This window comes from Ciona intestinalis, chromosome 8 (assembly GCF_000224145.3).
Source record: "Ciona intestinalis chromosome 8, KH, whole genome shotgun sequence".
Lineage (NCBI taxonomy): Eukaryota > Metazoa > Chordata > Ascidiacea > Phlebobranchia > Cionidae > Ciona > Ciona intestinalis.
The window spans coordinates 4277656-4291180 of NC_020173.2; the positions used below are offsets into that span (position 1 = coordinate 4277656).

General features: G+C 34.8%; 4 protein-coding genes and 2 non-coding genes across 9 annotated transcripts in view; all 6 read right to left on the minus strand.

The window, feature by feature from the left end:
- LOC100180203 (glucosidase 2 subunit beta) overlaps nucleotides 1-1388 on the minus strand; it is an 11936-nt gene extending 10548 nt beyond the window's left edge. For both annotated transcript variants that reach the window (XM_026835566.1, XM_018812789.2), the window contains exon 1: nucleotides 1281-1388. In XM_026835566.1, the coding sequence (XP_026691367.1) occupies nucleotides 1281-1374 (94 nt within the window). In that variant the 5' untranslated portion in view covers nucleotides 1375-1388. The remainder of the gene's footprint in view (nucleotides 1-1280) is intronic.
- Nucleotides 1389-1590: 202 nt separating this feature from the next.
- Nucleotides 1591-4070, minus strand: LOC100182545 (C-type lectin domain family 4 member G-like). Its single transcript, XM_002129910.4, has 5 exons — nucleotides 3562-4070; nucleotides 3085-3330; nucleotides 2853-2964; nucleotides 2403-2449; nucleotides 1591-2326 (listed from the first exon to the last, which is right to left on the minus strand). Exons 1-5 carry the CDS (start codon nucleotides 3782-3784, stop codon nucleotides 2217-2219), a joined length of 738 nt encoding a protein of 245 aa, XP_002129946.1. The 5' UTR covers nucleotides 3785-4070; the 3' UTR covers nucleotides 1591-2216.
- Nucleotides 4071-4198: 128 nt separating this feature from the next.
- LOC100180200 lies at nucleotides 4199-5525 on the minus strand. Its single transcript, XM_002129955.4, has 2 exons — nucleotides 5246-5525; nucleotides 4199-4811 (listed from the first exon to the last, which is right to left on the minus strand). The coding sequence occupies exons 1-2, from the start codon at nucleotides 5452-5454 to the stop codon at nucleotides 4517-4519; spliced, it is 504 nt and encodes a 167-aa protein (XP_002129991.1). The 5' UTR covers nucleotides 5455-5525; the 3' UTR covers nucleotides 4199-4516.
- Nucleotides 5526-5976: 451 nt separating this feature from the next.
- On the minus strand, nucleotides 5977-6048 carry trnap-cgg. The gene has a single exon. It is a non-coding gene; the product is annotated as a tRNA-Pro (tRNA).
- A 477-nt stretch (nucleotides 6049-6525) lies between these two features.
- trnap-agg lies at nucleotides 6526-6597 on the minus strand. The gene has a single exon. It is a non-coding gene; the product is annotated as a tRNA-Pro (tRNA).
- A 304-nt stretch (nucleotides 6598-6901) lies between these two features.
- The window catches only part of LOC100177846 (leucine-rich repeat-containing protein 27), an 8010-nt gene continuing 1386 nt past the window's right edge, over nucleotides 6902-13525 (minus strand). The window contains exons 1-12 of one of the 3 annotated variants that reach the window (XM_002130039.4): nucleotides 12446-12994; nucleotides 11917-12047; nucleotides 11648-11727; nucleotides 11332-11457; nucleotides 10742-10881; nucleotides 10490-10596; nucleotides 9790-9909; nucleotides 9006-9076; nucleotides 8713-8824; nucleotides 8295-8453; nucleotides 7986-8088; nucleotides 6904-7503 (exon numbers count right to left, since the gene is read on the minus strand). In XM_002130039.4, the coding sequence (XP_002130075.1) occupies nucleotides 7372-7503; nucleotides 7986-8088; nucleotides 8295-8453; nucleotides 8713-8824; nucleotides 9006-9076; nucleotides 9790-9909; nucleotides 10490-10596; nucleotides 10742-10881; nucleotides 11332-11457; nucleotides 11648-11727; nucleotides 11917-12047; nucleotides 12446-12625 (1461 nt within the window). In that variant the 5' untranslated portion in view covers nucleotides 12626-12994 and the 3' untranslated portion in view covers nucleotides 6904-7371. Of the gene's footprint in view, nucleotides 7504-7985; nucleotides 8089-8294; nucleotides 8454-8712; nucleotides 8825-9005; nucleotides 9077-9789; nucleotides 9910-10489; nucleotides 10597-10741; nucleotides 10882-11331; nucleotides 11458-11647; nucleotides 11728-11916; nucleotides 12048-12445; nucleotides 12995-13525 lie in introns of those variants that run through there. The other 2 variants (XM_002130083.4, XM_009861053.3) reach the window with 2 other exon arrangements.

The window sequence follows — 13525 nt, forward strand, 5'->3', positions numbered from 1 at the left end:
ACCTGTCTTTCAACTTTTTTAGAAATACCAGTTTTTGAAAACTCTTGTCTAAGAACGAACCCTCTATTTGCTTGATCTTCTTCTTCGGCCAATCGAGCTTTCTCCAATTTCCAAAGCTCAACACAATTGTCTGAAAAATAGTCAAATACTTTAAAAAAACAGTCGAAACAAAAAATGAATACAAATAACCAGTACACCTATTTCAAATGATAAATGTTGTTAATGTGTTAGGCTGCTCTTCTTTTTAATACTTTTTACATGAAAGCAATGGTGTATGTTGTGAAACAGCTTGAGTATAATAAGATACTTTAAATTAAAACAGGTTCAATTAAACATGTTTAAATTAAAACATGATATTATCTTGGAATGCTCTTCCATAACCGAAAAAAAAATGCCAAATAATAAACTATACTCCGGCGAAATTCTTAAACATAATAGTTAATATAGTTAAATTAAATCATAACTGATGTAATATGGAAATACTTTGACAAATATTTGGATGTTTCCATTCATCACTTCCGTCACAACAATCGCATATTCCGTCATTTACTCGCGATGATGGTATGTTGGTTGGTCGGTAACCTGGAGAGAGAATCATGTCAAAGAAAATTAATTATTGTTTATTATTTATTTTATAGGGTGGCCCAGATTATTTTATAAGAATTTTATATTGGGGTATTTATAAGGTTATTTATTTTAAAAGAGTTTTTACAAAGGCGATTATTATTTTATGTAAAGTGCAAATACTAACAAAATATCTGTCCAAATCAAAATTTCTTATATTTACCCAAAAATCCCTTATGTAAAGTGCAGGTGTTAACAAAAACTTATGTTAAATTACCAGCATTAGTGCAGTGGAATGATCCATTGGGACACGCAGAGGTGCCAGGTTCGTCTGATCCATCGGGACAATCGCAATAATCATCATTAACTAACGCAAACTTTACTGATTTGCTTCCATCAAAACAGGTGAAATCAGCAGCAGGATTGTATAAGCTTGTCTCTGATAAATATCGTAGTTTTGTTTATTGTATGTTTATTTACTTTTTTATTTTTTTTTATAAATATATACATATGTATATATTTATATGTATAATCTTTTATATTATTTTAAATTTTTAATAAATATATTTATGTAAATGTAATAGGGATTTATATTGAGAATATACATACAAAATACTTTTGTGACAAATACGTTGTATTTTTTAAATTAAAGTTGACATTAATATATATTATGTATATATGTATGTGATACACAACACCAAAACATTAAAATTTACTTGTTAAAGAAACACCCCTCAGTCGTTCAGCTTGCAGGAATTCTGACGCTGTAACTGCATGTAATGTAGAAATAAAGAAAAATAACAACCTCATTATTTCGATTCTATGCCTGAAAATCACGAAATTCAGGTATAAATTAAAACAACCTTATTAGTCGAATAATTACAACAAAAGGAAGCATTTATACTGCCACAAAGTGTATGTCCGCCCACCAGCAATCTGAGCCTAAAGTTCAGAGTTCAAAATGTACATCCTGTTTGCACAATTCATTAACGATATATAATAAACATTACACACGTTTGATTTTTACGTGACGTGCAGCTGATTTATTGACGTCACGAAAATCGAAACAGATGACATGTAGGAATACGGGAGTTCTGATTTTGCATGCAAACACTATTGTCATGTAAGTTAAATTCTTTACCGTGGAAATATAAAATAATTTAACATATAGCAATTAAGGCGTTTCTATTATATCCATTCTACATGGGTAAGGTCCGATTACTTAAAATAACAGTGAAGCTACGGGGTTTCAACAAAAGAGGTTAATTGCGCTCAACTCTACATTTAATACAAGTCAAACATGGTCGAAGCAAAGAGATAAAAACCAATCTGGTTTTAATCTCTTTGGTCGAAGTGTAATAAATGATGTTATGGCATCAGGTATTTCATGTAACACAATAAGTGGATTAGTATTGACCAGGTGACAAATAATATAAATAATAATAATAAGTATATAGACGGCCGTGAAAAAAAGTAGTAATGGATCTCCGGTATACATGTCGGGGTAAGTGAGACAAAAATGTTTCCAACGTAACCGTTGCAAACCTAAGTTATCTTAATGACGGTACCATTTTCAACGTGCACATTAAGCACAGTACGAACTATTTGATCTTCACTTATAAAAATCGACTTCGGTTCTGCTTTAAGAACCACTAGATTAGATCAGTGATCTCGGAGTATACAGCAGAATGTCCATGCATGTCTGTTACTGTGTTCACGGGACTTTCCAGAGTGTTATTGTACCCATTGTAAATGACGTTGTCTGTAAAAATAGCAATTGTTTCAGTACTTTGTTGGACTTCCTGGTATTTTTGCAACTAACGCGAAAAAACACATACCTACTACAACTGCATCGTTGGTGACTTGTTTTTCTGATGCGGGATTTCTAAAAAAATAACAATTTAAACAGCTTAAGTTTTAGCATGGAAGTGGCAACTATACATTTAATTTCCCACTAAACGAGGATAGAATTTATCAGGCCAACCAAAATCCAACTTCTTAGCACACTATATATACAGTGGGGCGGGGGGAGATGGGACACCTTTTCAATCCATTTCTTCCCACGTTTGGTAGAAAACAATAAAGACATTTAAAGAATTAAAAAAATGTACTATCACGACTCCCATAGACCGTTTTATTTGGTTAAAAACGATCAGGATACTTCGATATTGTGCTAAAGGTGTCTTATCTTCCCCCATCCTACTATATATAACAGCGTCGGTAACTAGACAGTGGAATTCGAAAAACACCAACAAAACTTTCCAATTAACTGCAAAACACATACGAACCCTTTCTTCTTGAAGTAAAACAAAGCACAACCAGCTGCTGCAACAAAAATAATACCCACAATTGCTATGACGTAGTAGGGCGCAGGTGATTTACTTGCGGTGGGTGTTATAGCTAAAATATAAACCCCACGTTATGCAATGTTTAAAGGTAGTATTTCACCAAAGAAACAACACTATTATGTATTGATTCTAACAGATGATTTTATGAAGCATTTAAAATATACCAACTCACCTCCAGAGCGTTGACATATGTAGCGCCCAGGTGCATTGCAAAATACATCGTTCCATTTGTACAATATTATTTTGCGCGGTTCGCGAAGTCCCATTTGAACGCAATTTTCTATCCTGTAATTATTGTTCGGTTCCCCTTTCAACCACAGCGTATTACTCGCGGTTTCGTTTGCCCCGTCGTTCCATTGGAATCCGGTTGTGCTTACATTGGAACGTTTTAAACCAATGTAGAAAGAATATGGTATACCTAGAATGATTAATATATATTAGGTTTATCCAAGTGAGAGGGGCGCTTTAGTTGAGCAATTTCGCCAACGCAATGGTGACGAATTGGTTGTTTAAACTCTAAATTGACAGCAACATATTGCCCTCTCCCTGTAAAAGTCATATACGTGACAACTCGTAAGAAAGAATAAATAAGTTACTTTCATTCGTTAAAAAAACGGATAATCGAGCAAATGGATACTCAGTTACTCACTTGTAACGTTACCAATTTTCTCAACTAGAAAACTGTGAACTTGTTCAGTTTTAACGAGAGCAAGTGTAGCGTTCATTAAAGCACACGCTTCTACTGCAGCTTTGTAGCTCTTAACAATCTTTCCACTTGCGTTAACGAAGTACTCGGTCGTAGCAAGCGAATACCAAGACCCCAATACAACTTCTAATGATTGTAAAATTAAAATCAAAGCTAAAAGCTTCATTCTCCACTAAATAACTTTAATGGCTGTATAACTTTAGAATGAGGAACATTGAAGTAAACAACATGTTAGCACGCCAGTGCACTTTCAATGACCGGTAGAGGGAAACACCTACTTTCCGCTATAAGCATATTCTGTCCCATGATGACGATATGACGCCACACTACGTCACTTTATCATTGTTTTGGCGTACAGCCTCGTTATAACGTGTGCCATGTGCGGTTTGTGCAGTTATAGCACTGCTGTTACACACCCCTTTCCACGTAAATGGCAATGCACCACATAACTGCAAAATAAATCTGAATATTTTATAAAAATAAATATATATACACCTTATCTCTAAAAACTATAACATACAGCGGGCCGTGGAATTGGATAATACGAGTATGGATAAACTGCATTTGCTCTCTAATGGTCTATACTTGTGATTTGATTTATTACTGTATATTACAAACAGAAAAAGACTAATGCTTTTTTACAGTAGTAGTAGTACGAAATTTATTTAAAGTATATGGCAAAGCAAGGGTACCAAAAAAGAAACTGTAAAAATTTGACAAATCTGCTTTGGTTTTTGGCTATAAAACGATGCTGGACAGGCAGTTAATGTTCTATAAATGGAGCGATAACAGAGAGTAAACGACTAATAGCATTGATTTTGGAGATGTAGAAAAAAAACAACAAAAACGCAAAAATAGATTTTGACAAGTTTTGATCTAAAAATAAATAAATTGTTGTTCAGTCATCGTCGTCGTCGTGTTCGATTTTTAACTTGTAAGAAAACTTCGTTAAACAATTCGGTTTGCATTTGGCTTTAATTTCCATTTTAATCGGTTTATTTTTAACACTTTCAAGTGGATAGAGTATACGGTTTAATTCATTTTGCAAATATCTAATCGCCTCCGGTGCAAATTGAGATGCCATCGTATCAGTGGATGTCGGCTTTTCATGAATGAATGTTGACGTTTCGTTTAATGAAAGCTTTACTATCTTTGGGTGTTTTACTTTGGCAGTTGTCGTACTCTTGTAGACTCTTTAAAATATACATTAAATTATATTTTATACCAAAAGCCTAGGATATTTTAATTAAAAACGAAACAAAGTAAGTGTCCTGCCCCAGCATGACATACGCACATTTTCCCTTTTACGACACAGGCGCTTTTACCACTGTGCTATAGCGGCAGCAATAATTAAAACGCTTTAAAAATGACATTCGTATTGCACTTGCACTGAAGCACTTAACGGTAAACCATACAACTAACTGTTGCTTGCACGATCTTAACAGAATACGTACGAGAAAAGAACCAAATGCAAGCAACGCGTTAACACGTGCGGCGCCGAAAGCACGTTATTTAGGCGAGTACTGGAACAAAGGAATGTAAGAATTAACAGAACTAAGGACCGCAAAGTATCGCCTGAGTGACAGAACAGGGAATAAATAATAAATCGTCACACTATTACGCTTACCCTGGTTTCAACTGGATGGACACAGGTGTACTTTCATTATCAGCAGTTTTCGACAACTTGGGCGGGTATAACTTGCCTGTTTTCTTGTAACTTGCCAGAAGTTTCCCCGAGTGCCCGGGCGAAACTTGTCTCATTATCTTGAAATATCCAACTGTAAGCAGAAGCAATCCTACGACTAGCAGTAAACAAATCATTCGAAAGCAAGCCATACACTTGATATTGTCTACAGTGTTTCAGTTAATACAAAACTATCTAAAGCAGCGCAAAAGTTTTTTATTTTATAGACTTGAAAGAGAGCACCAGATAAAAGGCGCACTTTGATAAGAGTTTGCTAGCGGCGTCTTGTATGCTTCTAGATAAAGCAAGCTGGTTTCGTTATGCCACTCTTATAGGCTATGTATAATTAGGATGTAGCTGTCTCGTATTCTTTTATATAATGTGTGGTAGCCTATAACGTGCTTTTCATTCATTTCCTATGGGCGCATAAGACAAAATCAAAATCAAACAAACAATTGAATTGGGAAATAAAATAATTGTGAAGATTTACAGTCAAAAACGATATAATTTGAATTTGAACCTGGGACCTCTCGCACCCGAAGCGAGAATCATACCGCTAAACCAACGAGCCAAAATGTAAAAAAGAGTTCACTCTTTTCCTATCGCTTTAAGACGGTATTTATCAAACACAAACCTATACTTTAGATAGGCAAAAAATAAATATTTTAAAATATGGGCTCGTCCGGGAATTGAACCCGGGACCTCTCGCACCCGAAGCGAGAATCATACCCCTAGACCAACGAGCCACGGTTGGAGGCCGAGTTAATTCATTTCTTATGCGTTTAAAACGATATTTATGATGGACAAGGACGGTATGGAGTGGCTTGGTTCAAGATTTTGTGTCCGGACTTCGATTCTATATGTGAGTGAGGTTCTTGAGGACTAAGGCCAGACTTAGCCTATCACCTCAACACCCGTATGCCCCCGAAAGTGACGTGTTAAACGACAGTGAATCCCGTGTTCCTGTTCCGACTTCGGCGTCTCGATTCTTGTATCGTAGGACTTCATCTGCGAACTCGTTCTCACGCGATTCGCAAACATTATTCTGGGACTACACTTGTGGCCACAGCGTCACGGCCCGAGGCCCTTTCTAAGCATGTTCATTTTAACCAGCCGACGGCGTGAAATCCGAATGATTAAACCAGGATACAAAATAGAGTTTGAGCGAAACGTTATATAGTGTTCATGTAGCGTCCATGTCAAGCGATTTGCGTCTAAAATATGGGCTCGTCCGGGATTTGAACCCGGGACCTCTCGCACCCTAAGCGAGAATCATACCCCTAGACCAACGAGCCACGATATGTCCGCCTCTTGTATCGAAAGACTCGATCTGCGAATTCGTTCTTACGCGATCCGCGAACATTTTTCGAACACTACACTCGTGCTTACAACGTACAGTCGGAGGCCCTTCATATGAATGTTAGTCCTAACTTGCCGACGCCGGTGCTCATACGCTTCTGCTAGCTTACGAATTACAAAGTATGCTATGTACTTTGTAGGTGATAATTTTTTTGTGATTTTTTTTTTTTTTTTCCTGGGTGGCTGATAATTCGACAACCCATTAGATGACCAGACTTTGTCCAGAAGATTGTGGCCAAATGTTTTTTGTAGTTATTATTATAAAAGACAACAAGATATACAACACAATGCACACTTACATACAATACATTAATTTCAGTTTTATGTTACATATAACTTTCATATTTTACCACAAAACAATTGCACAGGATATCTGTACAGCTTAAAAGTTAATTTATATAATGTAAAATTAAATCTAGATTGGCTAGTATTGCTTTAGGCAAAAATTTTGGACCGCAAATAGAAGCTTTTTCAGTTCTGTACACAATCAAAATATACACAGTGTTATCATGGAGGATTTCAAAGAAGTGAGACATCATATCACTTTAAGAATGCTTATACACAGTTTTAAAACTGGTAACTTATGAACACCCTTTAATTGGTTGATCACATTTTAATAATGCTTGCTAAGTTAACAAATGCTGTCAAATTTCCAATAACAGATTCATAACCGAGAAAAAGAGTTATGAAATTAGTTATAAACTAAACAATTACATAGAAGTTGTTTTATTTGAGCTGCTATGAGCTGACGCTGTGTCGCCAGTGAATGCACGAAACCGATATTCAAGTTGGGGATCTTTTGACATCTTTCTATCAAGTAGTTCACGCTGAAGCTCTTTACTCTGTTTGATTAAATTTTATGTCAAAAGAATTTATAAAATGATGTATTTTTCGAAATATGAATGACACATATTTTGTTTCACCTGGTGTTACAATACACGTTTTTTTCATTTCCTCGTGCTCACGCACAAATTACCATGTATGCAACTTTTCTTTTCCTGTATAACTGATTATTTGGTCAACCCATTAGTGCCCACTGAGTTTAATAATGATTGTTAAATCAATGTAACCTGCTTTATCCCTGCATGGCCAGAAATTATCAGTCGTTATAACACGGGTGTTTATGCCAACTTACAAAGAACCATGTATGTAACTTCGATAATTGTTTTTTTGGGGTAACAATGTAGGTATAAGTTAAGTGTCTTGGTTGAAAACACATATGCTGTTAGTCAACAATGGTTACACAAATCGTTTGCACAGTGATGCTGATGTTAGAAAACTGCATCGAACTATGCTACAAATATAAATTTTATCATAAAATTACCGGAGCAGTGGAAGAAACTTCTTTTCTTTGCTTCTTAAACTGTTTATGAAGTTGAGAGGAATGCTGTTTCATTCTTTGCATTATCTCATCATTTGTACGACTCCTAATCAAAGAAATGTTTATAAAAATTACTTTATAAATTGATAACAAAATAGAACTTAACATAACAGCCTTTCTAGTAAGCTCTGTTATTTTAATCTGCTCATTTAGTTTAGTCCTGTTATGCACCGTATACTTCATATACCTCATGCTACTTACAAGTTATCCACTGTGTAACTTTGTTAGTGATTTTATTTGTGGCAAAACTACCTGGCAACACTATTAGGCCTTGACATCTTTCCAACAAAAGGTTCATTTTTATCTTCTTTCTTTTCCTCATCAACTGATTCTGTTTGATTCACCTCATTCATTGCATTAGGTATCTCAACTATCATGTGACTACGCTTTATGGGCACTGTGTGTTTAACTCTGCACAAGAGAGATATACTAACTTGAATGAATAAATAAATGTAACTTGCTTTTTTCTAACTTGTAACTTCATCTTGTATTTATTCACAAGTCATATATTGCAGTACTTCTGACTCATTATGTACTATATTACCGCACATAAAACTGTTTTTTAGGTTATATACTATCTTAAAAAATACTGTGTCAATTGAAAAAAGGGTTAAATATTTATGTACAGTCATTTAACCTGCATAAAACACCATGTTTAGACATAACCGACCTTAACTTATGTTCTCCAGGTAGAACAGTTTCAACTTTTTCTTCCCTCACATCACTGTGTATTACAAGCTGTTCATCGGATGCAAAAGGGGGAGGTCTTATTGAAACATCAGCTGTTCCATAAACATAATCTAATATTAAAATTTAATAAAATTCTTGTATATCTATTTTAAAAGGCCGCAAGCTGTGATGATAAGAAAATTTCCAAAGAAAACCAATTCAGTATGCAAGCCTATTTAAGAAAAATGAAAATAGATTATATTTTTACAAATGATAAACATAAATAGTTTCTACCAGTTTTTGATCGCGATTGGCGTTGCCTTCTTCTGGTTTCATGTCTCCAGTTTGACAAAACTGTTTTATCTCTGTGTAAATTATGTAAAGTTGAATGAGGTAAACTTTAAGGCTAAACATTAAAGTTATAACTGATTTATTCTTTCCATTTCTATTGCTTTTCTAATATTATTGTAAAAAAATAAGACTGTTCTGTGTGCTGCACTTTGCCCTTCTCTGCTTAAAAGCGCAGAACAAGTAATTTTTTGATTAATTTATTATTTTTAGACAAAGAACAAAAGTGCAGCACACAGGTTACAATCACAACAAGATTTATAAATTCACAGTAACAAGATATTAAACTAACACTGCAAACAAAACCTAAGCCATAGGAAAACATGTATAGTAACAGTGATAAAAATGTCTGAAAAGTAACATTAAAAGCAGCTATTTACATAGGTATAAAAATGCATGATCATAAACAGAATTTATAGTTTTGGCACAAATTAAGGGGTATTTTGCTTAAAATAAAACTACCCTAATTGTCACTAAAATAAGATTTTAAAACTTCGAAAAGCTTATCCACAGAAAAAATGGTCTTTCTTATATGGAATTGGTTTAAATGCAAATATGCAACTAGTATAAATGCGAAAATGTTGTATAAAAATCCGAACTACAAAATTATAGGTCTACTTTTACTAAAGAGTAAATTTAAAAAAAATCTTTTTTTACTAAAAAAATTATTAAAAACTTTGTGAAGATTCGAATATTTCTCAACTATGGCTTTGCAAGAGAACGAACTAACTTTCTTCTTTGATCTTCGTTCATCTGCTTCATCTCCCGCATCTGACGAAGCTGATCTTTTCTCACATCATCCTTGTGGTGAATGTCAACAAGCGAGATTTCTTTCGGGGAATTTCTGGATCTAATAATGTGAAAGTAGTGATTGAATGTAACTTGCTTTATCCTTATGTGCCCGAAAAAGACATTAGTTAAATTTGGACAACCCATTAGTGACCCCTGGATTGGAGCAATTGCCGCGAAGTGTCTTGCTCAGGGACACATACGCCCATAATGGTAGCAGCGAATGATTGTCCTTAATATGTTGTCTACATTGTCGCCGCACAGTAAAAAATCCATAAAACTTAACAAAAAACACAGTCCACAAAGTTACATGTGTCGTAGTAACTGTGACTTGTAAGCAGTACGTGGTGTATAAAACAAAAGCACTTGTGTTATAACGACTGTTGTTATTGGGAATGCATAGGAAGACTATCTAGCAACATGTAGTTCTTTTAGTAATGTTATGATTTTTTTTTTTTCTAAATTTGGTTGAAAGAAAAGTGATTATTTTTACATGTATTTTAAACAAACATGTATTTGTTTTAAAAGCTTTAGAGTGGTTTAAAAAAATGCTGCACAATAGCAATTAGGATTTAGAATAATACTCTATGATTTAAACACAACAAAATTCAACAAAAATTTGTTTCATGTTTGTAACTAACTTGTTACGAAGTCCTTCCAATAAACTGTTGCCCTGAAACCTTCCTTTATATTCTTGGTAAGATACAGGTTTGTGGAGTGAGGCTGACATAGGAGTAGGTCCATGCCTCTGTAAATATATGCATTTCAGAATTTATCTTAAGTCTGAATTAAAAAACACATATATATATATATATATATATACACATATATACATATATAACAACTGATGTTGGCAAGTGTAAAAAAATAAATGTTGAAGATAATGATATTACCACCAATTCAAAGTCATCACTCAAGGGAGATGGGATGTTACGTCCAGTGAAGATTGCCGCATCAGTGAGCATATCTTCATCTTCCTCGGAGTTGTTGCTCTCGTCGTCTATAATGCTCAATTTCTCCACAGCTGGTGAAACTGAGGACGAATAAAACGTATTTTAGTGGTTTTTAAATAAAGGAATGCAACTTAATTAATCTTGCGTGGCATGGCATTGAGAGTTGTGTCACTATTACACCCAGTCATGAGTTACCACTATGTAACTTTGTGAGAGTATTTATTGCATGGCTGATAATTTAGACAACTCATAAGGAACCAATATATTGAAGCTATTGCTCCGAAGTGTCTTGCCCAAAGACACATAAAATCACAATGGTGGCAACATAGGCCTCTAAATCATATCCTCTGGTCTAGAAGCACCTATTACATATGAGCATATTCATGTAGTTAAGCACATAACAGTATAAAACAAAATAACAGCCACAAAAATAAGCTGGTAGATGAAACCTATACCACAACATAACTTTGATGAATAATAGGGATGATCGCTAGTCGCTACACATATGTAAGACCAAATGTGAGACTTACCCTCATCATATGGGGTTTTGGTTCTATTCTGTAGCTCCTGCCACAAATATGATAGAATGACGTAAACACCTTGGTCAGTAATGTGCTGTGGGGGAACTACCAGGGGATTTCCACGCAAATTAAGGCCTGCACGAATGGGTGTAATAAATTAAAATATTTATATATTTCAAAATTTATTGTAATACAGCAACAGGAAAAAAGAAAACAAATTTCATTGTTATTTAGAGAGTTATTATAAGCTTGTTTTTTAAACTTACTTATAACATAAGCAATTTTTTTTAATAAAATATATATACATATGGTTGAGATATTGTACCAGTTAAGGTCTTTGTTAACCCCATTTGTAAAGGTAAGTGTGTCAAGCAATTTCCTTCAAGAAGCAGCTTTTTGATTGATCTGGAAAACAAAACATAAAAATTTGGGGTAAAAATTAAAACCCTCATTTTTAATTTCTCGTAAACTACACTAATCTCACTATTCAAAGAAGATAAAGCATTTGTTTTTTTGGTATATGTAAAAAAACAGTGCAAATGGGTATTTAATCCTTTGCGCAAAAGCGAACTTTCAAACTAGTATCTAACTTACTGGTGCCTTCCAATTGACACAGGGATTGCTTTTAGTTGGTTATTTCTCAAGTCTAACCACTGTAAAGTTGGGAGTCGATCAAAAAAGTTGTTGGGCAGCTGACTGATTTGATTTCCTTCCAGGTACAAGTGCTAGAATTATAATTCTGTTATAAAAAGACCATACTAAGTAAAAAAGTGCTCCAGATAATTTATACCAGTCACATAAAAAAATAAGGTTTCCTTTGATATAACAGGATTTCAGGTTCTAGTAAAGATACCTCTGGTCCGTTACATATTAGGCTGGTGGAAAGTGTTAGAGGTTGGTAGTTAGGGGTTGGTCATTATGTTTGCTGGCTGACAGATAACGTTAAGGGAAGATTGTTTACCAGCACCCCGGATTTCATTATGTGTAGTCTTTTGCAGTTTAAGTAATACCATTAAAAGACGCATACATGACATACTATTCATACGGATACCCAATATACTTACCCAATAGGTTATAATGACCTTAAAATGTACAAAATATAAAAACTACACTTTTTTCATACCTGTATATGGGGTAACGTATAGAGTTGATCGGGCAATATCTGAATGCCTCGGTTGCACAAATCCAAAAATGCGTCATCGTGACTTTGATTTTTTATAAGTTTCACCACTTCGTTGTCTTTGTTTCCTAATTTTTTGTTTACGGTTGTTCGCCCAGGCTCGCTGTTATCGAAACTGTGCATTTTTTGCCCAGGGGCAAATTTAAAACACTATTTTAGCAGTGTATATACGCTGTCACATTGGAACGTTCAACTGAAAACAGTTGGCGAAAAATTCGTGTTTCGAAAGCGTCATTAGCATGGCAACATAGAAATGACGTTTTGTTTTAACGTAAGTTAGTGCCATCTAGGGATGAAGCAAATAAATAAACGAATAGGGAGGTCTATATTTATTGCTGAGTGTGCAAGGCGATAGTGTTTGGTATAAAATAAGATATCAACAGACAACAGTGGAATACGACCCATACAACTTATACATACGAGGCACAAAATAAGAACTAAGAATTTCTTGGGACAATTTGCGGTAAGGAAATTTGCGGTAAGACGATAATGGGTTAGGGAAGATTAAACTGCCCTAGTTAAAGTTAATTTAAATATTAACCGACCCGCTAACATGGGTTCTCTGATTAAAACGCCAAAACTTGTAATAAACCGTACGCTAAAGGTAAAACAAACAGTATAGATAAACCCTTTGGTGGACTATTTTGAATTTATAAATTCGGGTACTTCTGTTGGAATAAAATACTTTTATGGAACATATTTGAAAGTGTTCTCAGCACAGCCTCTGAGAAGGAACACTCGTCATAGAAGACATCATGCTTCTTGCAGATCTTCTTGATCATCAGACTAACCTCTCGCATGCGATTCCGCGGCAAGCGAGGGAAGCAGTGATGCTCGTGGTGGAAATTTAAACCGCCATGGAACCAGTCCATCCACACAGGCNAAGTAATGTTTAGGTTAGCTTCTATCATGGCCCTGTAGTAATCCTGCGGAAACATAGGAAGAGGCCGTATTAGTATTTGCATACTTCTGTTGTGCATATATACGATACTAGGATTGATACAGAAGAGCTTGTGAACTCTT

What these genes read in the sequence shown, in the direction of transcription:
- LOC100182545 (XM_002129910.4), bottom strand. Translation starts at nt 3,784, where the DNA reads ATGAAGCTTTTAGCTTTGATTTTAATTTTACAATCATTAGAAGTTGTA. An exon ending in GAAAATTGGTAACGTTACAA is followed by an intron (nt 3,331 to 3,561) that starts GTGAGTAACTGA and finishes TAATCATTCTAG; the next exon opens with GTATACCATATTCTTTCTAC. An exon ending in CAACGATGCAGTTGTAGTAG is followed by an intron (nt 2,327 to 2,402) that starts GTATGTGTTTTT and finishes CTATTTTTACAG; the next exon opens with ACAACGTCATTTACAATGGG.
- LOC100180200 (XM_002129955.4), bottom strand. Translation starts at nt 5,454, where the DNA reads ATGGCTTGCTTTCGAATGATTTGTTTACTGCTAGTCGTAGGATTGCTT. An exon ending in TCCATCCAGTTGAAACCAGG is followed by an intron (nt 4,812 to 5,245) that starts GTAAGCGTAATA and finishes TATATTTTAAAG; the next exon opens with AGTCTACAAGAGTACGACAA.